General features: G+C 42.5%; 1 protein-coding gene across 2 annotated transcripts in view; it reads left to right on the top strand.

Moving 5' to 3' along the window:
- lrmda (leucine rich melanocyte differentiation associated) overlaps positions 1 to 20,161 on the top strand; it is a 1,142,867-nt gene extending 1,122,706 nt beyond the window's left edge. For both annotated transcript variants that reach the window (XM_063070164.1, XM_063070163.1), the window contains one exon: positions 18,609 to 20,161. In XM_063070164.1, coding sequence (XP_062926234.1) covers positions 18,609 to 18,688 — 80 coding nt within the window. In that variant the 3' untranslated portion in view covers positions 18,689 to 20,161. The remainder of the gene's footprint in view (positions 1 to 18,608) is intronic.
- Positions 20,162 to 24,674: the final 4,513 nt, after the last annotated feature.

Genomic DNA, 24,674 nt, shown 5'->3' with positions numbered 1-24,674 from the left:
GCAAGAATGATTCCCAGGAATGGAAGAGTTAATATATAAGGAATGCTTGACGGTTCTGGGCCTGTACTGGCTTGTGTTTAGAAGAATGAGAGGGGATCTCTTTGGAAGGTATTGTATATTGAAAGGCTCAGAGACCGCGCATGTGGAGAAAATGTGGACCAGAGGGCAGAGCCTTGTAATAGAAGCACGTCCCTTTAGGATAGTGATGAGGAGGAATTTCTTTAGCCAGACGGTGGCGAACCTGTGGAATTCTTTGCTGTAGACAGCTGTAGAGACCAAGTCATTAGGTACAGTTAAAGCGGAGGTTGATAGTTTCTTAATTAGTAAGAGAGTTAAAGGTTATGGGGAGAAGGCAAGAGAATGGGGTTGAGAGGGAAAATAAATCAGCCATGATGGAATGGTGGAGCAGAATTGATGGGCTGAATGGTCTAATTCTCCTCCTATGTCCTATGGTCTTATGGCCAGCATTTATTAACCATCCCCAATTGCCCTTGAACTGAATGGATTGTGGGGCAGGTTTTAAATTAACAATATTTTTGTGGATAAGGATTCAGATCAAGATTTTGCAGATAGGATTTTGAACGAAGATATGTGGCAATGTAATGAGCCAATCAAATGACAAATATACGTATTAGACATATAAAATTAATCAATAATCTAGCATTTAACATTTTGGGTGTCAGGACGTCAGAAGAAGTGAGAAATAAATATCTTTTTTGAACAGTTGACACATGATCCCTGCACGTTGGTTGCACCTTCCCTGAGATAACGGTGATAGTGCCATACATCTCGTGAGTCATTATTTTCCCACATGTAATCTTTTCAAGGGTTCTGTTTCCCTCCTTGACACTGTTCAATCATCACTTCACTCTGCGAATCTGTCAATTCCTTCTGGAGATCACTGTGAGTGATGTTCTTCTGAGATCAGTTTTCCCTGGCATCAGGGGAGAAAAATGATGGACTGATTTCGCCTGTTGCTAAAAGACTAAAATGGATCCGTAATGAAAAAAAAAATGTCAACCAAATTAAACTACACAGAGCTTTCCAATCCGTTGCAAGAAATATAAAGCTTAACCATTTCAAGGGAGTTACTTTTCCTTTGCCTTCCTTCATGGATTGCTTTGTCCCTGGCTAGTCTAGGTACAAAACAAAATGAAAGCAACAAAGTCTATTTGAAGATGTTGGGGAGGCATTTACTGGGACATAGCTTGCAGGCGAAGTAGCCATTGTCAGATCGATATGGAGGACTATCTGTTTGTGTGGGTGAGAGGGAGGGTGGGTGAGAAGAAAGGGGCTTGTTTTGCTGTTGTTGCTTAGTTGCTTGTCGTGTTCGGTGCTGTTTTGTCGAGCATTGTGGGCCTGCTGTGTTGGCGTGTTATGTGTCCTGGTGAAGGGTCTTGGCCCGAAACGTTGACCCTTTACTGCTTTACATTGATGCTACCTGACCTGCTGAGCTCCTCCAGCATTTTGTGTGAGATATTCTGTGTTGTTTATTTAATATAACAGTAGTAGTACAGTACAACATTTGAGTAATATTGTAAATATATTGTTTTATTAAGCATTCTTTGTTTGATTAAATAATTCATTATGAGTTATATGTAAAAAATAAGTGAATTGGATACATCATGACACTACCAAGTGTGCATCTCGCTTAAAGTTAACATAAAGTTAAATACCAGCAACACACATCAAAGTTGCTGGTGAACGCAGCAGGCCAGGCAGCATCTCTAGGAAGAGGTACAGTCGACGTTTCGGGCCGAGACCCTCCGTCAGGACTAACTGAAGGAAGAGCTAGTAAGTGATTTGAAGGTTAAATACCTTGTTTTTTTATTTCAATTAGTTTAATGTTTTGGAGACGCAAAATGTAACACTCTGGCTTTCCAGAATCTGCTGAATCACACAGTCTACATATGCTGAATGATAGGTTGTGTGCGGCACGTGTACTGGCCGCAGTACATTCTCAGGTGTGTTTGTTAACGCAAATGGCGCATTTCACTGAGTGTTTTCATGTACGTCGGATAAATCTGAATCCGGATCTGAGTCATAGAGCCGTAAAGTTATTCAGCACTGAAACAGGCCCTTTGCTTACTGTCATAATAAATCTAGAGGACCTCAGTGGAGCAGGCAACATCTCTAAAGGGAAATGGATGGATGACTTTTCCGACCTCCAGCTTTAACCCTTGCCGTGTCTTCATCATTCCCTCTGACATCTCCCCCTCTGAGGCAGAGACCTCACTGCACCCACACCTCAATCAGTTCTGAGCTCCCTCGTGATGTTGAGCTCTTCTTCCATCGACCACGCCTCCATGCCTATTTCTTTATACTTTACACTTTATTGTCGCCAAACAATTGCTACTAGAACGTATAATCATCACAGCGATATTTGATCCTGCGCTTCACACTCCCTGGATTACAAATATTAAATATTAAAAGTATTAAAAATAGTTAAAATTAATAAATATTTAAAAATTAAATTATAAATCATAAATAGAAAATAGAAAAATGGGAAGTAAGGTAGTGCAAAAAAACGGAGAGGCAGGTCCGGATATTTGGAGGGTACGGCCCAGATCCGTTCAGCAGTCTTATCACAGTTGGAAAGAAGCTGTTCCCAGATCTGGCCGTATGAGTCTTCAAGCTCGTGAACCTTCTCCCGGAGGGAAGAGGGACGAAAAGTGAGTTGACTTCTTTGGCAAGGATTCCCCACTCCACACTGATGACCCCTTCCACCTCCCCTTAGACACCCCTTTCTGGCCTTTTGCCCTCTCTCAACCATTTCTAATTGTCTACTTTAATGTTGACGGGTCTCAACCTGAAACGTTGACTATTTCCCTGCAGAGCTGCAAGATGGACACACGCCAATCAGCCCATCACTTCATACAGCCCTGTGGGCACCCATCCATCTTTATCCCATCCTCCAGCACTGCCTGGACATTTTAAATGCTTGACTGGGTACCTCTTAAATGCTCAAAGTTGAAATTTCAAAGTAATTATATCATCAGGGTACATATCTGTCACTATACGAGGGGTGATTGATAAGTTTGTGGCCTAAGGTACAAGGAGTCAATTTTAGAAAACCTAGCACATTTATTTTTCCTACATTTACATACTTAGTCCAGCAGTCATGAAGCATATGGAACCCTTCTTTGCAGAAGTCAGCGTCTTGGACCTCCAGAAAGTGGTCCACAGCAGGGGTGATTGATAAGTTTGTGGCCTAAGGTAGAAGAAGATGAGTTATTAAATTCAAACTTTCTGCATTTTCACTCAGAGTTGAACTGCACGTGCATGTAACGCGAGCGGTGTAACTCATCTCCTTGTACCTTAGGCCATAAACTTATCAATCGCTCCTGCTATGGACCACCTGGAGGTCCAAGACGCTCTCGTTACATGCACGTGCAGTTCAACTCTTTGAGTGATGATGCAGAAAGTTTGAAGTTAATAATTCATCTCCTTTTACCTTAGGCCACAAATTTATCAATCACCCCTGCTGTGGACCACTTCTACAAAGAAGGGATCTGTATGTCCCACGACCGCTGGACTAAGTGTGTACATGTAGGAAGGGACTGTGTTGAAAAATAAATGTGCTAAGTTTTCTAAAACTGACTCCTTCTATCCTAGGCCACAAACTTATCAATCACCCCTCGTACATTGCCCTGAGATTCATTTTCTTACAGGCATTCACAGTAGAAAATATACAATAGATTCAATTAAAAATTACACACAAAGGCTGCAAAAGAAGACAAACTGTCAGTACAAAAACAAAAAATAATAATAATAACTAAGTAAATAATACTGAGAACATGAGTTGTAGAGTCCTTGAAAGTGAGTCCAAAGGTAGATTGTGGAATCGCTTCAGTGTCGAAGTTGAGCGAAGTTATCCCCTCTGGTTCATAAGCCTGATGGCTGAGGGGTGTTTGCTGTTCCTGAACCTGGTCGTGTGGGACCTGAAGCTCCTGTACCTCCTTCCCAATGGCAGCAGTGAGAAGAGAACATCGCCTGGAAAGTGGGGGGTTTTGATGTTGGATGCAGCTTTGTTGTTACCACACTTCTTGTAAATGTGCTCAGTGGTGGGGATGTTTGTTTTCCTGTAATAGACTGGTCTGCACCAATACACTTTGTTGGCTTTTCTGTTCTTAGGCATGCTATCAGTGACTTTGCCTTCATTTTGGGTAGTTACATTTTGGAAGAGGTGCACATAAGGCTACGGCGTAGGATTCGGCCTAGAGTACAGCATAGGGTATGCGGCTACACTGTACCTACGGCGTATATTTGACGCAGAAGTATAAATTGGGCTTAACAGTGAAAGTGCAGTGCAGGTAGACAATAAGGTGCAAGGTCATAATGAGATTGTGATGTCAAGAGACCATCTTATTGAACTAGGAGACCACTTAATATTTTCATAAAAGCTGGATTGAAGACTATCAGGCCAGACCTTGGTGTATTATATTTTTAATTATGCACATTTTGAATATTTTTAATAATTTTTCACTTGACAAAGATATTGTGAAACATACCTGCCAATGTAGAGAGGCACTACCCTTTGCAAGAGTCCTGAGAAGGCTCTTGGCCCAAAACGTCAACTGTTTATTTCCCTCTATAGATGCTGCATGACCCGTTGAGTTCCTCCAGCATTTTGTGCACTTTTGGGGAACCACACCACCAAAAAACTTGCCTCCCACGTCCTACAGTCCCCCCTGAACAGCCTTCCAATGCAGAACTTTAACAATGTACAGAATCTTAATGAATTCAGCCCTGTTATAAGAGTTCACTTAAGGTGCATTTTTAAAAATGAGGGTAGTATGATCACCTTACTGTGGGAGAGGGAGTGCTCTGTGTTGTACTGTAACACTGCTTCACTGTGGTACCGTGACACATAAATTAGACAAGGTGTTGACCAAACTTGGTCCACAATGTGAAATGTTTGAAAATTATTTCAATAAGTAAAAGGATTAATGATGTAATTACTGTTACTAAGAGATACACAAAACATCCTTAGCAGCTGAGGTGATTCATAGCATTGGAGAGGGTCCTGGGCAGCTTCACAAGAATGATCCCAGGAATGAAAGGGTTAATCTATGAGGAGAGTTTGACAACTCTGGGCCTTTACTGACTGAGTTTAGAAAATTGAGAGGGGTGATCTCACTAGCTCATGCTGAATATTTAAAGGCCTGTGCAGAGTGGACATGGAGAGCATATTTCCAATAGTGAGAGAGTCTAGGACCAAAGAGCACATCGTCAGAATAGAAGGGCATCCCTTCAGAACAGAGTCGAGGAGGAATTTCTTTAGCCAGTGGGTGGTGAATCTGTGGAATTCGTTGCCAGAGAAGGCTGTGGAGGCCAAGTCATCGAGTTATTTAAAGCAGAGGCTGAGAGGTTCTTGATTAGTCAGAGCACAATGGTTATGGGGAGGAAGCAGGATTGAGAGGGGACATAAATCAGCCACAATCCAATGGTGGAGCAGATTCAACAGGCTGAATGTCTAATTCTGCTCCTATATCTTATGGTCTAAGGAAGGTCAATGTTTACCTCCTGAGTTTGTTAGCCTTACATGATATGGCCTTATAACATTTGGGTCCCAGCATACCAGCCCTTGTATGACATCTTGACTTCGTATTTCAAATTGGTATTATTTTTCTTTCTTTCCTCTTTGAACTCAAGATTTATCTAGTGCATGTGAAAAATGTAAAGTATGACTTACCAACAAACCACAGCTACATTGCTTGGTGTGGGTTCTCTCTGCAAAGGCACTGCTTCAGGAAAACGTATTAACTGATTTCAGGTATATCTTTCTATATTAACATACCTAATTACACTGATGCTTGTCCCTTTCAATTTTGGGTGAATTTAAGGCAGGGATTGAAAGATTCTTGATTATTAAAGGAGCTAAGGCTTACAGGGAGTAGCTGGGGAGTTGGGATTGTAAAAGCAATCAGTTCTGATTGGGCCAAGAGCAAACTCAATAGACCAAATGGTCTAATCCTACTGCTAAAAGCCCGGGACACTGCCTTCAAGTCCAGTGACAGAATGGCTCTCAGAGCAGCCAGGAAAAGCCTCACCTTGGGCATCAATAGAGCAAAGACTGCCTATGCACAAAAAAATTCAGGAACATCTGCCTGACAGTGATCACCGGTGTACGTGGCTGCGCATCAAAGGCATTATTAACTACACACGGAAAAACTGTGTCAACTGTACTAGTGTCACCACCCTCCCTGATGCTCTAAGCAACTTTTATGCACGCTTTGAGGCATGCAAAGCAACACGGGCCATGAAAGCTACCCGTCTCCCAGGTGAGCAGCCACTGTCTGTAGCAGCAGCCAGACATGAGAAGGACTCTGCAGAAATTCAACCCCCCGCAATGCGGCTGGGCCAAACGACGTCCCAGACTGAATACTCAGGGAGTGCACACACCAGCTCATTGATATCGTCATCTTCACGGACATCTTCATTCATTCAGACTGCTGTTCCCACATGCTTCAAATCAGCCACGATCATCCCTGTACTAAAAAACTCTACTCCTTCCGAACTAAATGACTACAGTCCGGTGGCATTGACGCCAATCATTATGAAGTGCTTTGAATGGCTGATAACATTTCAAAAATTCTATCCCTGCCACAATGGACATTCACCAATTTGCTTACTGACAGAATTCACTCTACAACAGATGCCGTAGCATCTCTCATTCACCTGGCCCTGACACATCTTGAAAACTTATGTCAGAATGGTGTTTTTGGATTTCATTTTGGCATTCAACACTATTATCCCACAGACCTCGGTGAACAAACTCCTCCTCCTCAGTCTAAATACACCACCATGCAACTGGGTGTTGGACTTCCTAATAAACAGACCAGATAGTCAAGATTCATAAATTCTCCTCTGTCTCCATCATCTCCAACACGGGTACCCCCCCCCCCCCAAAGGGCTGTGTGCTGTGTCCACTGCTCACATGTGACTTCACAACCAAACACCCGAGTAATCACATTATCAAGTTCACAAATGACATAACAGTGGTGTGGCTCATCACCAACGATGCAATGGCTCACAGAGAAGAGGTGGAAGTGCTCGCGATCTGGTTCCAGGTAAATAACTTCTTACTTAACGTCAACAAGACAAAGGAGATGGTTATCAACTTCAGGAGAATTGTACCACTCATGCGCCCCCTTATATCAGCAGCACAGCAATGGAAACTGCAGGCAGTTTCAAAGTCCTGGGAGTGCACATCTCACACAACCTCTCATGGTCCCAGAACACATCCTACACAGCCAAGAAAGCTCACCAGCGCCTCGACTTTCTGAGGAGGCTGAAGAACTGGACTTTGCACATCCATATTCACGGCAAGCTACAGAGTGCATGAAGAGAGCATCCTACAAACTGCATCACTGCTTGGTACAGAATTGCAGATAGGAAGGCTCTACAACAGGTAGTCAAAACTGCCCAATGCATTATATGCCTACCCATCATCATGGACATATATACAGAAAGGTGTTAGAAACAGGACCAGTAATATCATAATGGATCCCACACACTTATGGACTGTTTGTCCCTCTCCCATTAGGGAAGAGGCTACGTACCATCCATGCCAGGACCATCAGACTCAAAAACAGTTACTTGCCCCAAGCAGTAAGACTAATCAACACCTCCAGCCACTAACTCCACCCCTACTCCCTAAGTCACCTAATGTACGGCCTAATGTTACTTTATGGACACATATTCAATCTATGTACCTAAGGTATCTTATGTATTTATTTTGTGTTTTTTCAATAGTGTTATTGTGTTTTTTTATCTTTTGTGCTTTTCTTGTGTTGCATCAGATCCAGAGTAACAATTATTTATTCTTCTTACCCTTGTGTACAGGAAATGACACTTTAATCCTGAATCTTGAATACACATTATTACCTTATGGCTACCAGAACTTTAGAAGTTCTATTCGTTACCAGCAGGCAAAATTTATTCCCAACAACATTTTTATCAGCTAATAAATCAGCCTCATTAATTGCACTAAACATGTATCATTACTGCTGATGCTAACATTCTCATCGATCGAGAGATTTTCATTTTTCAAACGCACCGGAGATCTACTTACCATTAAGACTTTGGGTGAACAACATTCAAAGGTCCACCAACTGGCCTTCATACTCCTCCATCTTGCAGTTCTAGTGATCTGGGTTCAGTCCTCATCTGGGTTCCATCTCTCTGGAAGCCCTTGACCCTGATGGTTTCCTCCCTGTGCTGACAGGTTCATAGAAGAACAATACAGCAGAGTACAGGCCTTTCAGTCCACAATGTTGTGCCGACCTTTTAACCGACTACAGAACGACCTCACACTTCCCTTCTGCATCACCCTCCATTTTTCTTTCATCCATGTGCCTATCCCAGGGTCTCTTAAATGTATCTGCTGCTGCCACCAGCCCGAGCAGCACGTTCCATGTACCCACCACTCCCTGTGTAAAAAAACCTACTTCTGATATATACCCCCCCCCCACATACTTCAATCACCTGAACATTATGTGCTTTTGTATTAACTCTTTCTGCGTTTGAAAAAAATCTTTGGCTGTCCACTCCAACAAGACCTCTTATCATCTCTATCAAATCACCTTTCATCATCCTTCACTCCAAAGAGAAAAGCCCTATCTCGTTTCCATGTTCTGAATGTGTACAGACTGGTAGGTTAATTGTCTGCTGTTAAGTTAGCGTGCAACTGAGTGGTATGAATCTGGAAGCGGTGGATGGTGAATGCGGGAAGAACAAAACAGGAATAGTGTAGGATCGGAGTAAGTGAATTCTTGATTGTGGCACGGTGGTGCAGGGGTGGTACAAATGTATAAAATAGCACTTCACAGTGACATGGTGAAGGTTCAATTCCTGTTGCTGTCTGTAAGGAGTTTTATATATTCTTCACGTGACAGTGTGTGCTTCCTCCAGGTGTTCTCAATTCCTCCCACTTTCCTGAAAGACATATGGGTTAAGGTTAGTAAGTTGTGGGTGATGCACCATCAATAACTCCAAAAGACTGGAAGTAGAGTAAATACTGAAAGGCTTTTATTAGCAGTAAAATGTGACCTCGACCATGCTGAGTATCTGCCCCTGGACTGAGGGAGGAGCAGTGGCACAATCGCCTTTATTCAGGGGTCTGTGGGAGGAGCCACAGGGGCAGTCAGCAGAGGGGCACGTCCAGACAGGAAACCCAGTTACAACATATATATATATATGGTCTACCACAGTGGGCTTGCTATGTTGGCACCAGAAGTGTGGCGACACTTGCGGGCTGCATCCCCTGCACATCCTCGAACTGTGTTGGTTGTTGATGCAAACAATGCATTTCACTGTATGTGTTCATGTACATATGACAAAGAAAGCTAATCTTTAACATTAGATATTTATCTGATCTTTGGTCAATCTGGTGGTGGACTGTGCCTGTACTGTATGGCTATGATTCTGTTTCTAGTGCTGCTCCCATACATTCTGATATAACTGCTGTTCAATCTAGACTCCCAGACCTTCTGAAATTTTTGAAATTTGAAATTTTTGGATTTTTGCCCTTTCACTGCTTTCCTAATCTCTGAATTAATTTTATAATGATAAGATCATAAGACATAGGGGCAGAATTAGGCTATTCAGCCCATTGTATCTGCTCTGCCATGCAATTTTGGCTAATTTATTATCCCTCTCAACCCCATTCTCCTGCCTTCTCCCTATAGCCTTTACTGCTTTTATTAATCAAGAACCTATTAACTGCCACTTTAAATATACCCAATGACTTGGTCTTCATATCTGTCTGTGGCAATAAATTCCACAGATTCACTATTCTCTGGCTAAAGAAATTCCTCCTCATCTTTGTTCCGAAGGGACATCCTTGTATTCTGACACTGTGCTCTCTAGTCCTAGACTTTCCCACTACAGGAAATATCCTCTCCACATCCACTTTATCCAGGCCTTCCAATATTCGTTAGGTTTTAGTGAGATCCCTCCTCCTCCTAGTGAAAGCATTAATGCTGGGGATTTATACTTTGATTGGGGCTAGTCAATTACAATGCACTTTGTATTTTAAACAAGCTTCAGAGAGATGGGCTTTCACCTCAGCTGTGTAGATGAAAGCCAAATACAATGTATGCTAAGGAAACTGTTCAAACGCTGTGTCACAGGGTTGCCTGACCATCAGATTTTATCTGCAGACTCTGTTCCTCAAGATAACCTTATCTAAAGGCTTTGTGTCTTTCCATAGCCCATTGTGACAGGCCAGCAAATTGAAGTGCTTAGTTTGTCAGAGAAAACAACTTTATTCCCAATTTGACCATCCAATGATATAATCAGCTCTTGTGATGGAGATTTCCATCTTTGGAGGAGCCAAATACTTTACCTGCCTTAGTAATTAGCTTCAGACAACAGGAATTCTGCAGATGCTGGAAATTCAAGCAACACACATCAAAGTTGCTGGTGAACGCAGCAGGCCAGGCAGCATCTCTAGGAAGAGGTACAGGCGATGTTTCAGGCTGAGACTCTTCGTCAGGACTAACTGAAGGAAGAGTTGAAAGTGGGAGGGGGAGGGAGAGATCCAAAATGATAGGAGAAGACAGGAGGGGGAGGGATGGAGCCAAGAGCTGGACAGGTGGTTGGCAAAGGGAATATGAGAGGATCATGGGACAGGAGGTCCAGGGAGAAAGACAAGGGGGGAGCGGGGGACCCAGAGGATGGGCAAGGGGTATAGCCAGAGGGACAGAGGGAGAAAAAGGAGAGTGAGAGAAAGAATATGTGTATAAAAATAAATAACGTATGGGGTACGAGGGGGAGGTAGGGCATTAGCGGAAGTTAGAGAAGTCGATGTTCATGCCATCAGGTTGGAGGCTACCCAGACGGAATATAAGGTGTTGTTCCTCCAACCTGAGTGTGGCTTCATCTTGACAGTAGAGGAGGCCGTAGATAGACATATCAGAATGGGAATGGGATGTGGAATTAAAATATGTGGCCACTGGGAGATCCTGCTTTCTCTGGCAGACAGAGCGTAGGTGTTCAGCAGTGGCCACACATTTTAATTCCACATCCCATTCCCATTCTGACATGTGTATCCACGGCCTCCTCTACTGTAAAGATGAAACCACACTCAGGTTGGAGGAACAACACCTTATATTCCGTCTGGGTAACCTCCAACCTGATGGCATGAACATCGACTTCTCTAACTTCCGCTAATGCCCCACCTCCCCCTTGTACCTCATCCATTATTTATTTATATACACACATTCTTTCTCTCACTCTCCTTTTTCTCCCTCTGTCCCTCTGACTATACCCCTTGCCCATCCTCTCGGTTCCCCCCTCCCCCCCCCCACGTCTTTCTCCCCGGACCTCCTGTCCCATGATCCTCTCATATCCCCTTTGCCAATCACCTGTCCAGCTCTTGGCTCCATCCCTCCCGCTCCTGTCTTCTCCTATCATTTTGGATCTCCCCCTCCCCCTCCCACTTTCAAATCTCTGACTAACTCTTCCTTCAGTTTGTCCTGACGAAGGGTCTCAGCCTGAAACATTGACTGTAACTCGTCCTAGAGATGCTGCCTGGCCTGCTGCGTTCACCAGCAACTTTGATGTGTGTAATTAGCTTCAGACTTGTTTCCCAGGCCATAAAAATGCCCAGAGTTGAGATCTGAACCATGGACCGGACAGTGGCATCAGGTAAAAGCATGGGGTCCTGACGTTTGCTTCATGATTAACTCACCGTGGTACACAGACGTGGTCTTTCTCAGTCCTGCTCCCCCGACCTGGAAAATCTGGCCGTCTAGTATTATCTGTTTTATCTGCCAAGGGAGTTTTCCACATCATCCTGGCAGTGGTGTTCGTTCCACCCCTGGCAAGTGCTAAGGTGGCAATGGGAGGGGCTGAGTACTGTGAGCCAGGGTCATAAGTCAGCACACCCTGATGCTTTCCTGCTCATTGTGAACTTCAACCAAGCTAGCTTGAAGAAGTCTCCAAGAAACTACCGACAACATGTTTCCTGCAGAACCAGAGAAACCAACATGATAACTGTTACGTCATCGGCAACACTTACCATGCGCCCCGACACCCGCTTTTGGGCAAATCCGATCACCTGGCTGTACTTTTACTCCCGGCCTGTAGACGGAGTCTGATAACTGAAGCATCGGTGGTGAGAACTGCAAAGGTATGGTCCAGGGAGGCAGAGGTGGAGGCTTTAAATCAGATGATTGGACTCATCTTCGGATCTAAACGTCTGTGCCGTGGCCGTCGCTGATTTCATCAAGGCCTGTGTAGGTGAGCGTGTTTTTGACATGCTAAGTTTCCCTGAACCAGATACCCTGGCTGAACAAGGAGATTCACAGTCTGCTGAGGGCAAGGCCTGTGACATTGAAGACTAGCGATCCAAAATCCTGTAAGAGGTCCAGAGACGGCCTATGGAAGGCCTTTGTGAGAGCAGAGAGTGAATTCCATGTAAATTTAGAGACATAATCAGGTGCACAACGCTGTGGCAGGGTTTTCGAGCCGTTACTTCCTATAAAGTGAAACCTAACAGCGTAAATGGTAATGATGTTTCACTTGTTGGTCAGCTCAGTTCCTTTTATGCAAGCATTGGAAGGGAGAAAAATACTGCACCTGTGTGAATCCCCATAGCATCCGGTGACTCTGTGATCTCTGTCTCAGAGACCAGTGTTAGAACATCCTTCAAGAGGGTGACCCCCTTACAAGGTGTCAGGCCCCAAAGGTGTACCTGGCAAGGTACCGAAAACCTGTACTAACTAACTGGCTGGAGTGTTCAAGGACATCTTCACTCTCTCACTGCTTTAGTCAGAGATAATCACGAGCTTCAAAAGGGCAGCAATCATACCAGTGCCCTGGAAGAGCAGGATGAGCGGCCTCAGTGGTTATCATCTAGTGGCACTGACATCTGTTGTGATAACGTGCTTTGAGAGGTTGGTTATAGAACCATAGAACCATAGAAACTACAGCACAGAAACAGGCCCTTTGGCCCTTCTTGGCTGTGCCGAACCATTTTCTGCCTAGTCCCACTGACCTGCACATGGACCATATCCCTCCATACAACTCCCATCCATGTATCTGTCCAATTTATTCTTAAATGTTAAAAAAGAACCCGCATTTACCACCTCGTCTGGCAGCTCATTCCATACTCCCACCACTCTCTGTGTGAAGAAGCCCCCCCTAATGTTCCCTTTAAACTTTTCCCCCCTCACCCTTAACCCATGTCCTCTGGTTTTTTTCTCCCCTTGCCTCAGTGGAAAAAGCCCGCTTGCATTCACTCTATCTATACCCATCATAATTTTATATACCTCTATCAAATCTCCCCTCATTCTTCTATGCTCCAGGGAATAAAGTCCTAACCTATTCAACCTTTCTCTGTAACTGAGTTTCTCAAGTTCCGGAAACATCCTTGTAAACCTTCTCTGCACTCTTTCAACCTTATTTACATCCTTCCTGTAATTTGGTGATCAAAACTGAACACAATACTCCAGATTCGGCCTCACCAATGCCTTATACAACCTCATCATAACATTCCAGCTCTTATACTCAATACTTCGATTAATAAAAGCCAATGTACCAAAAGCTCTCTTTATGACCCTATCTCCCTGTGACGACACTTTTAGGGAATTTTGTATCTGTATTCCCAGATCCCTCTGTTCCACTGCACTCCTCAGTGCCTTACCATTAACTCTGTATGTTCTACGTTGGTTTGTCCTTCCAACGGGCAATACCTCACACTTGTCAGTATTAATCTCCATCTGCCATTTTTCAGCCCATTTTCCCAGATGGTCCAAGTCCCTCTGCAGGCTCTGAAAACCTTCCTCACCGTCTACTACACCTCCAATCTTTGTATCATCAGCAAACTTGCTGATCCAATTTACCACATTATCATCCAGATCATTGATATAGATGACAAATAACAATGGACCCAGCACTGATCCCTGTGGCACACCACTAGTCACAGGCCTCCACTCAGAGAAGCAATTCTCTACCACCACACTCTGGCTTCTTCCATCGAGCCAATGTCTAATCCAATTTACCACCTCTCCATGTATACCTAGCGACTGAATTTTCCTAACTAACCTCCCATGCGGGACCTTGTCAAAGGCCTTACTGAAGTCCAAGTAGACAATATCCACTGCCTTCCGTTCATCCACTTTCCTGGTAACCTCCTCGAAAAACTCCAATAGATTTGTCAAACGTGACCTACCACGCACAAACCCATGTTGACTCTCCCTAATAAGCCCCTGTCTATCCAAATGCTTGTAGATTCTGTCTCTTAGTACTCCCTCCAATAACTTACCTACTACTGACGTTAAACTCACCGGCCTATAATTTCCCGGATTACTTTTCGATCCTTTTTTAAACAACGGAACATGAGCCACTCTCCAATCCTCCGGCACTTCACCCATAGATAGCGACATTTTAAATATTTCTGCTCGGGCCCCCGCAATTTCAACACTAGTTTCCTTCAAGGTCCGAGGGAACACTCTGTCAGGTCCCGGGGATTTATCCACTTTAATTTTCCTCAAGACAGCAAGCACCTCCTCCTTTTCAATCTGTACAGTTTCTTTGGTCTCACTACTTGATTCCCTCAATTCCATAGATTTCATGCCAGCTTCCTTAGTAAATACAGACGCAAAAAACCTATTTAAGATCTCCCCCATTTCCTTTGGTTTCGCACAAAACCGACCACTCTGATCTTCAAGAGGACCAATTTTATCCCTTACAATCCTTTTGCTCTTAATATACTTGTAAAAGCTCTTTGGATTATCCTTCACTTTGACTGCCAAGGCAACCTCATGTCTTCTTTTAGCCCTCCTGATTTCTTTCTTAAGTATTTTCTTGCACTTCTTATACTTCTCAAGCACCTGATTTACCCCCTGTTTCCTATACATTTCATATAACTCCCTCTTCTTCTTTATCAGAGTTGCAATATCCCTTGAAAACCAAGGTTCCTTATTCCTATTCAATTTGCCTTTAATCCTGACAGGAACATACAAACTCTGCACTCTCAAAATTTCCCCTTTGAAGGCTTACCACCTACCAATCACATCTTTGCCAGAGAACAACCTGTCCCAATCCACGCTTTTTAGATCCTTTCTCATTTCTTCAAATTTGGCCTTCTTCCAGTTCAGAACCTCAACCCTAGGACCAGATCTATCCTTGTCCATGATCAAATTGAAACTAATGGTGTTATGATCACTGGAACCAAAGTGCTCCCCTATACAGACTTCTGTCACTTGCCCTAATTCGTTACCTAACAGGAGATCCAATATTGCATCCCCTCTAGTTGGTCCCTGTATATATTGATTTAGAAAACTTTCCTGAACACATTTTACAAACTCTAAACCATCTAGACCCCTAACAGTATGGGAGTCCCAATCAATGCATGGAAAATTAAAATTCCCCTACCACCACAACTTTATGTTTCCTGCAGTTGCCTGCTATCTCTCTGCAGATTTGCTCTTCCAAGTCTCGTTGACTATTGGGTGGTCTGTAATACAATCCCACTAATGTGGCCATACCTCTCCTGTTTCTCAGCTCCACCCATAAGGACTCAGTAGACAAACCCTCTAATCTGTCCTGCCTGAGCACTGCTGTAATATTTTCCCTAACAAGCAATGCTACTCCCCCACCTTTCATTCCTCTGCCTCGATCACATCTGAAACATCGGAACCCTGGAATATTAAGCTGCCAGTCCTGCCCCTCCTGTAGCCAAGTTTCACTAATTGCTACAACATCATAATTCCACGTGTCAATCCACGCCCTCAACTCATCCACCTTCCCCGCAATACTCCTAGCATTGAAATATATACACTTCAGAAGATTTTTACCACCACTCACAGCCTTTCTATCAGCGGATATGATTATGGCAAGGTCACGGACTCACTGCAATCTCATTGGCTCTCCACTCTGTTTTGGAACACCTAGACAACAGCAGTACATATTTCAGACTGCTAAATGGCCCCTTGTCAGCCCGATACTTGTTGGTCTGCCAACACATCGATATGTCCATCAGGGAATATTGCCATCCAGGTCATTCCAGGTTGCAGGAGTATATGCTGAGGGACACATTAAGGCTTGGTGCAGTCACCACAAGGGCTTGGTGGGGAAGGATCACAGAATAGTGTTCTTCCTGTACTGGACAGGATAGGGCTGGGTTAGGTGAGGAAGCCCCTGAATTATTGTGGAAGTATAGCACCGGGCACCTCAGGAAGATGGGGCCTGTCAGCCGTGGTTGGCAGCTCACCTGGGAGAGGGAAAACTCTGATCTCAAACTTCTGCTGTCTTGCGGCCATACTTTCTCATGGGAAGGCTTTAGGAGTAAACCTGAGGGAAAGTACAGAGCTGGAGCCCCTAAGGCAGTCCCACATAGAGTTCAATGCTGACTGGCAACTCCTGCGATACTGCTGGTACCAAACTGTATCAGTCCCTGCCATTCCTTTGGGTTCATCAGATGTGTGGAGAGGAGGAGCTTGCTATTTGGGCAACAGCTCACTCTCCATATCGTACTGCCCTGGCTTGCGTACCTAGACAGCTAGGATACAATAGCCATGGTCAACTCTGACTGACAGAGTCCTCAACTCAAAGAAATAACACAGAGGGGGCCACATGAATGGTCCCATTGGTTTTAAGAAATGTAGTGAACACTACATAATGCACTATCTATGATTGGAAGAATGAAAAGGCATTGCACGATTTCTTCTAGTAAATAATTTTTACAATAAATAAAGTTTACTTTGCTTAAAAAAAGTACAACTCAGCATTCAGTAACATCATTCCTTCAGTAATAATCACCAAGCTTCTAAACCTGGGCCTCTGTACTTTCATCTGCAATTGGATTCTTAACTTCCTCATTGGAAGACCACAGTTAGTATGGATCAATGATAGTGTTGTATTATGAACAATTTCACCAGAGAGACACTGAAGCTAGAGGATACAGAAGTGCTTTATTCAACAAAATAAGACACTCTTGCAGGAAGAGGCCTTTTTGACCTAATATTACATGACACGTTATATGCTAAAGATCACATGTAACAGCAGGACAATTCTATAGTTACAATGTATCTACAATGCTTCCTTTGAATTACATGCAATTTTCACACAGCTTCTTCTATATACCCACACTCCAGACGCCCAAATTGAATAGAAACATAGAAACATAGAAAATAGGTGCAGGAGTAGGCCATTCGGCCCTTCGAGCCTGCACCGCCATTCAGTATGATCATGGCTGCTCATCCAACTCAGAACCCTGTACCAGCCTTCCTCCCATACCCCCTGATCCCTTTAGCCACAAGGACCATACCTAACTCCCTCTTAAATATAGCTAATTAACTGGCCTCAACTGTTTCCTGTGGCAGAGAATTCCACAGATTCACCACTCTCCGTGTGAAGAAGTTTTTTCCTAATCTCGGTCCTAAAAGGTTTCCCCTTTATCCTCAAACTGTGACCCCTCGTTCTGGACTTCCCCAACATCGGGAACAATCTTCCTGCATCTAGCCTGTCCAATCCCTTTAGGATTTTATATGTTCCAATAAGATCCCCCCTCAATCTTCTAAATTCCAACGAGTATAAGCCTAGTCGATCCAGTCTTTCATCATATGAAAGTCCTGCCATCCCAGGAATCAATCTGTTAACAGCATTGTCTGGTTTTCAATCATCTGGTGTCCACAGCCCCAGGAAGCTTTCGTTCAAGGCTACATTTTAAATTTAATCTACAATCAACATTCAGGTCTGAAGATTGGTTGCTGAAGTTAATATTTGCTCCCCTAACTCTAGAATATGCCCTAACAATATTATGCCCTTCTCACTGACAATCAACACAGGCACACCTCAATGATGGGTACATAGCCCACTGCACTACTCTTTCTACACTGATGACTGTGTAGCTGAGCAGAGCTCTAATACCATCTATAAACTTGCCAACAACACCACTGTATTTGGCAATACCTTAGGTGGTAACAAGGGGGCGTAGCGGGGTGAGATAGATCAGCTGGTGGAGTGGTGTCACAGCAACAACCTTCAGAAAGGGGAAGTCAGGAAAACATGCTCCAGTTCTCAATGAGGGGTCAGCAGTGGAAGGGCAAGTTCCAGAAGATGTGGTATGTCATCAAAGACACTTTGCAAACTTCTATAGATATACAGTGGAGAGCATTCTATTCCCCAGTGCACAGGGTCACAGTAGACTCATCACAGGCATCCGTACCATCAAGGATATTGTCAAGAGTTAATACCTCAGGAAAGCAGCATTCATCATTAGGGACCCTTGCCATCTGGAACATGCCTGCTTCTTGTTACCACCATTGAGGGGAAGGTACAGGGCCCTGAAGACCCACACTCAGTGATTCAGAAATCCATCATCAGATTTCTGAACAGTCTTTATTATCTCATTATTCCTTTCTTTTGCACTATTTATTTGTTTTGTAATTTATAGTAATTTTATATCTTTGCACCGTACTGCTGCTGCAAAACAACAAATTTCACATTATATGAGACGGTGATAATAAACCTGTTTCTGATTCTGAGAAATGTGCAATTAAGTGTACATTCTGGAAATGGAAAATACGTAAGTTTATTCATTTTTTTTAATGGTAAGGATATTTTATTGATTGTATTTTGTTTTGCATTTGTAGGTATTTTTGCAAAATGTCACTACGTCTATCACGGAAGACATTCAGAGGGGAATAGGTTCATCCGTGACGACCAACTTTGAGAATGCTTACGTTAACCTTTCTGCTTGTGTGGTGTATTTTGGTAATAAAGGCAAAATAAAGGGAAAGCAAAAAAGCACAGAGAATACAACTTCAGCCTGCTAGTGTCTTCTGCTGACTTTGCCATGCCTGTCAAGATCAACAGTTCAGTCTGGTCTGAGCAGACACATAGAAATTGACATGATTGCCTTTAAGCAGGTCCCTTGTAACGCCATGACAGACAGCTGCATTCCTGACAGGATGAGCTCCAGTGATGGATTGCTTGGTAGAACTGGGAGGTCAGAGGCCACAGCTGATGTTGAACTGAGCATGCTCATTACATCACCACAAGTTCTTGGAAGTCACATTAAGCCCTTACACCACTCATTAAGAATGACTTGTTGTTGAGTAATGGGGAAATTCTGTTGCATTTTATAGATGACCACGGACAAGATGAAATGAGCAGTCACACTAAACTGTAACTCCCTCTAAGTGACCAATATTATTTCAGGGATTTTATTCTGATTTATGTTTTGCTTGTGGGTCTTATTTTGATATTGGAAAGATTAAATATCAGCCCCATTAGATGAGCTCTTTTTAACTTTGATCAGTGAAGACTCACAAACAAAACTGACAATTCTGGCAGGCTGGAGAGATTATACTTGTACCTCTGTGTGGTTTTGACTTCTGATGCAATGAATGAATACCCAGTCTATCTTTACCACAGCTTATTTTTCTCTTAAGCAGCAGACCATTCCTGAACCATGCTGAAATACATTTTCAACACCATATTTGGTGTGTTATGAGACATTTAAATAGAATTTACAATTTATCCTCACTCTGAAAGGTGAAAAAAAAATTTGAGGATTTTTCATTTTCTGTATTCAATGTTATTAAGTTGGGGGGTCTCATATATTTTGGTAAGAGGAATTTTCAGGCAAACAAGATAATCCACAGTGTTAATTTGGTATCTGGATTTTCACAGTAGTTATCTATTTAGCACAGTGCTGCTTTGGATACATTTCAGGAATGGACAAATTACTACTTTATATTTAATGGTGACTAAACTCTTCAATCTGTATACTTTCCACACAGCACACCATTGTGGTTTTGTTTAATTTAATGCACTAACTAAATATTTGCTTGCATGTTTTCTCTAAATAGTTTTCCTGTTCTCTTGTGTTTGGTACTGAAGATGTTCCAAATATCATGTTTACAACTTAAGGTAGATTCATTGAGCACTGATGATCAAAATTTACTGTAAAGCAGATAACAAGTCCAAACAATATGAAATTATTGCAAGTATATTTACATGTGCTAAGAATATTATGTTACATTGTTTTGATTTAAAAACTAACAAAGCAGAATTTATAGCTTAATTAATCTCTTTCTGACAATCCACTGTAATAATTTATGTTCCAACTTTTTGCCAAAATTACACATATCAGTTTGTTACTGAGTTCAAATCATTGTTTCATTGCACCAAATAAAAGCATTCACCAAAAATGTGGGATTCTTTTTTTTTGCTCTGACCAAGATATTTGCATTGCCCCAAGTTTTTAGAATGGTGGGCCAGCGTTGGTGTTAGTGAAAGATTTCAGACACAGGGCCTGCAAGAAAATGAATCCAGGGTAGTATATGGTGACATATATGTACTTTGATAATAAATTTACTTTGAACCTTGAACTTTGCAGCCATTTCCTGCACAATCTCTCAGATTGCTGAATCTTTTAATTTGCAGTTTTCGATTTATTTTAGTGATGTAAAAATGAAAAGATAGCACATTGTTTCATTTTCAACTGCATCACTTATTTTTAAAGGTTTACTTTTAATTTTCAGTTCAGCTCTGTCACATTGAACCAATTTTGGCCCCATGTCTAAGGAAAGATGTGCTGTCCCTGGAGGTTCACAAGAATGATCCCGGGATGAAATGAGGAGTGTTTGAAGTCTCTGGGCCTGTACTTGATGGAGTGCAGGAGGAGGGGGGAGGGGCAAATCTCATTGCAACCCAGCAGACACTGAAAATGGAGAGAGTACCTTCCATTAGTGGGAGTGTTAGGCTACTAAAAATAAATGGATATACCTTTATAATTGATATGAGGAGAAATTTCTTCAGCCAGAAAGTGGTGAATCTGTGAAATTCATTGGCACAGAGGGCTGTGGAGGCGAAGTCATCGGGAATATTTAAGGCAGAGATTGAAAGATTCTTGATTGGTAAAGGGGTTTAGGATTATGAAGAAAAGGTGGGAGAATGGGGTTAAAAACTAAACAGCCATGATTGAATGGCAGAACAGATTTGATGGACTGAATGGCCTAATTCTGCTTCTATATCTTATAGTCTTATGGTATAATTGTGGGAGTTTGACTACCCTTTCAACTATTCCCTTATACTTGCATTTTAATATGTTTTATTGGCATGCGTTCAGTCCCTTTGGCATAGTATTACATGGGACAACATAGAGAAAGGAATTATTCCATGAAAATTGTTGAGCTTTTATAGAGTTATTATTATGGAAAACGGGCCGGCTGGTGGCATAGTGGCATCAGTGCCGGACTTCAGAGCAAAGACTCCTGAGTTCGAACCCCGCCGGTTCCCCAGGCACGCTTTCCATCCATGCTAAGTTGAGTGTTGAGCTAGCAACTCGACCTCATAAAAAAGAAACTTCCTGCTACAGAAACATCAACGGCAAAAAGTTGATGGCCTATGCTTTCTCATGAGTTAAAAGACAATTTCCTTTCCTTATTATGGAAAACATGGCATCCAAATTGCACGCATCCAGTTCTGACATGACCAGATAATGGCCATACAGTATATTTTTCTTTTTTAAGACAGTAATTGACCAAGATTCCCTGCCTGTCCTTTGAAATATGTTGTTGGGATCTTTAATGTCCATTTTGTTTGGAGGCTAGTACCTTGGACTCTGCAGCTCCCGTTTGGTACTACATGAGGTGGTAACCGAAAAATCTGCCTGTCAAACCCAAGCTGACTTACACTTGGCCCAGGAGATACTGACACCATTCTCCTCAACAGAGGAATGGTTGTGTGAACCTATTGAACTGAATTGACTTTATTTCCTACGTCCTTCACATACCTGAGCAGTAAAAATCTTTACATTATGTCTCCGTCTAAATGTGCAATGTGCAATCATAGTAAGTTACAATAAATAGAACAATCAATGTAACATAGAAATACACTCAAATCAGTGTGAGTTAATCGATCTGATGGCCTGGTGGAACAAGCTGTCCTGAAGCCTGTTAGTCCTGACTTTTTTGCTGCAATACCATTTCCTGGATGGTCACAGCTGGGGTTGGGGTTGACCATGGTTGGGGTGACTCAGGTCCCCAATGATCCTTTGAGTCCTTTTTATACACCTGTCTTTATAAATGACCTGGACCATGGGAAGTTAACCTAAGGTAAGCAGGTTCCTATTCAGATAAAACACACATTGAAATGTGTCATTTGCTGTAACAACCAACACAACATAAGGATGTGCTGGTGGCAACCCACAAGTTTCACCACACATTGCAAAGCCAATATAACATTCCTACAATCTTCTGCAGCCAACTGATGTTCAGCATTTGGGAACTTTTTAAATAATTTGGTTTTACTTGTGCTTTCATAGACACTTTGTAAATCTATTTTAGTTGAACTTTGAAATGTTTATCTTTTAATAGTTTGATTTATTTTAAATCACTTTTGAAAGTGCTTTCTGCATTTTATTGGTTGGGTCCATTTCTGATCGGTGTACTGTTCCACCCATTACAAAGGGCAATTTGACGAAGATCTGGGTGGCTTGGTTAAAGAACTTGCAGCTGGGAATCCACACAAGGTAAGAGCAAGTTTGGAGGCTAGGTGACCAGTGAACTCAGACAGCACAATGGTTGCCATGAACTTTAGCTCCAATGGCCAAAATGCAGTTATAGAGGGATGAGGTCTCAACTCGATCTCAAGAGAGAGAGAACATTCCCAAAACATAAATATTGAAACTGAGACACTGATATTTGAATTGTATGCATCAGTCTTTGGATTTGAAACTGACCTCTGCACAAAAACATTTTGTGGATCAACTTTGGCTGCACAATTGGGATGGCATGGTTAAATGGTTTCATTTAATATCAGAGAATGTATACGGTATACAACCTGAAATTCTTACTCTTTGCAGACGTCCACAAAACAGAAGAAAACCCCAAAGAATGAAGGGCAGAAAAACGTCAGAACCCCAAATGCTCACCACCACTCTCCCAAGCAGTAGCAAATCAATCATTCCCCCCAAGCGTTCCAGCACAAAGCATCAGTGCCCACCATCCACCAAGCAAACAATAGCCCCAAAGAGTCCAAGATCTAGTTCCATCTAAAACTACAGTCCATAACCCAGCACTTTGACATGCCTCAGGCTCTCTCTTTGGTAGCATCACTGTTAGTATAACGCTATTACAGTGCCAGAGACCCGGGTTCAGTACCTCATTGTCTGTGAGGAGTTTTCTCTCCATAACTGTGTTGATTTCCTCCAGGTGCTCTGTTTTCCTCCCACATTCCTAAGAGGCACAGTTTAATAGGTTAATTGCTCACATGGGTGTAACTGGTCAGCACGGGCTTATTGGGTCAGAAAGGCCCATTACTGTACTGTGTCAATAAATAAATGAAACCTGTTTATGATTGTCAGCTGTCCAACATGTAAAGTTAACAAAAGTAATGTTGCTTCAGGAAATGAAAAGGCATTGGTCAAGCACTAGTGGCTTGTTCCTACCCTGTTGATAAGTTTGATAATAACAGATAATGCAAAGGAACAAATTTTCTCCTACGATTTATTTTCTGTGCTCTTGCCAAGCACAGAAGTCACTGGTGCCAATATCACTCTAGAAAGTTGAGTCCAATGTGTCATCTAAGGATCAGATTTTGCTGTGCACACTGATTACTTATTCATGTTCAATTCATTTCATAAAGGACTTCCTTACAACAAAATCATTGTTTCTTGAAAGTATTGAGAAATATCCAAACAAAAGTGAAGAATGCTTCCATTTATTCTAAATCCTTTAATTATGTAGTATGCCAGATCTAATGTTAGCTTAAGGCAACACACTTGAAGAACAGTGTGCCATTGAATGTTGTATGTCTGCTGAACAAAATAGAACAGGAAATACGCAATTAGGTGCTCCTTTCATTTGGGTTTGAGTCTCTTAAACTACGCAATAGAGATATTTACACTCACTCCCAACTATGGCAAAAGGTCTCTGAGTCATTCATATCACATTGAATAAGAGCAGGAGGAGGCCAGTGAGCCTTTACATCCTGTTCTCCTCATTCAGAAATCCACATTCCTCCCTCCGGTTCCCTTCCTCACTTCCTTCCCTTTGTTCCATGGTACACTGTCTTCTTCTATCAGATTTCATCTTCTTCAGCCCGTTGTCCCTTCCACCTATCATCTCCCAGCATCCTTCAGCATTTTGTGTGTTGCTCTCACTCTGTGAGGTAATTTTTCATCTGAATACAGCTTATACTCTGTGTTCCCATTAACACATGGTAACATATCACCCTCTTACTAATTCTGTCTCTCTCTCTCATTTTATATATCTACACATATTCAAAGATTTTTCTTCAGTCAGAAGGTGAAACTGTTCCAAATACTGGCAGTTCTCTGAGGGAAAAAATTACCTCACCTCTACCCTATTTTTAAACACTATTAAACCCTCCCATGAGGAACCATCCTTCCCTGATCCGGCCTGTCAATGCTCTGAAGGATTTTTCATACTTCTCTCAAATCCACCCTTATTCTCCTGACCTGCAAAGGAAGCCTAACCTACCCAACTTTTTCTCAAGAGACAACCAACTCGTTCCAGGTATTAGTCCAGCAAACCTTCTCTGAATTTCCATCATACTAACATTCTGAAATGGGAACAATACTGTACGCTGTACTCCAGATTTAGTCTAATCGATGTCCCAAGTAACTGAAGCATAACCTTACCTTCCAAATCAAATCCTCTATCAAAAAATGATAACATGCTGTTAGC

The sequence above is a fragment of the Mobula hypostoma genome, chromosome 18, assembly GCF_963921235.1.
Source record: "Mobula hypostoma chromosome 18, sMobHyp1.1, whole genome shotgun sequence".
In the NCBI taxonomy this organism is placed as follows: domain Eukaryota; kingdom Metazoa; phylum Chordata; class Chondrichthyes; order Myliobatiformes; family Myliobatidae; genus Mobula; species Mobula hypostoma.
The sequence above is the reverse complement of the archived record's forward strand: the minus strand, read 5'-3'. Positions and strand labels throughout refer to the sequence as shown.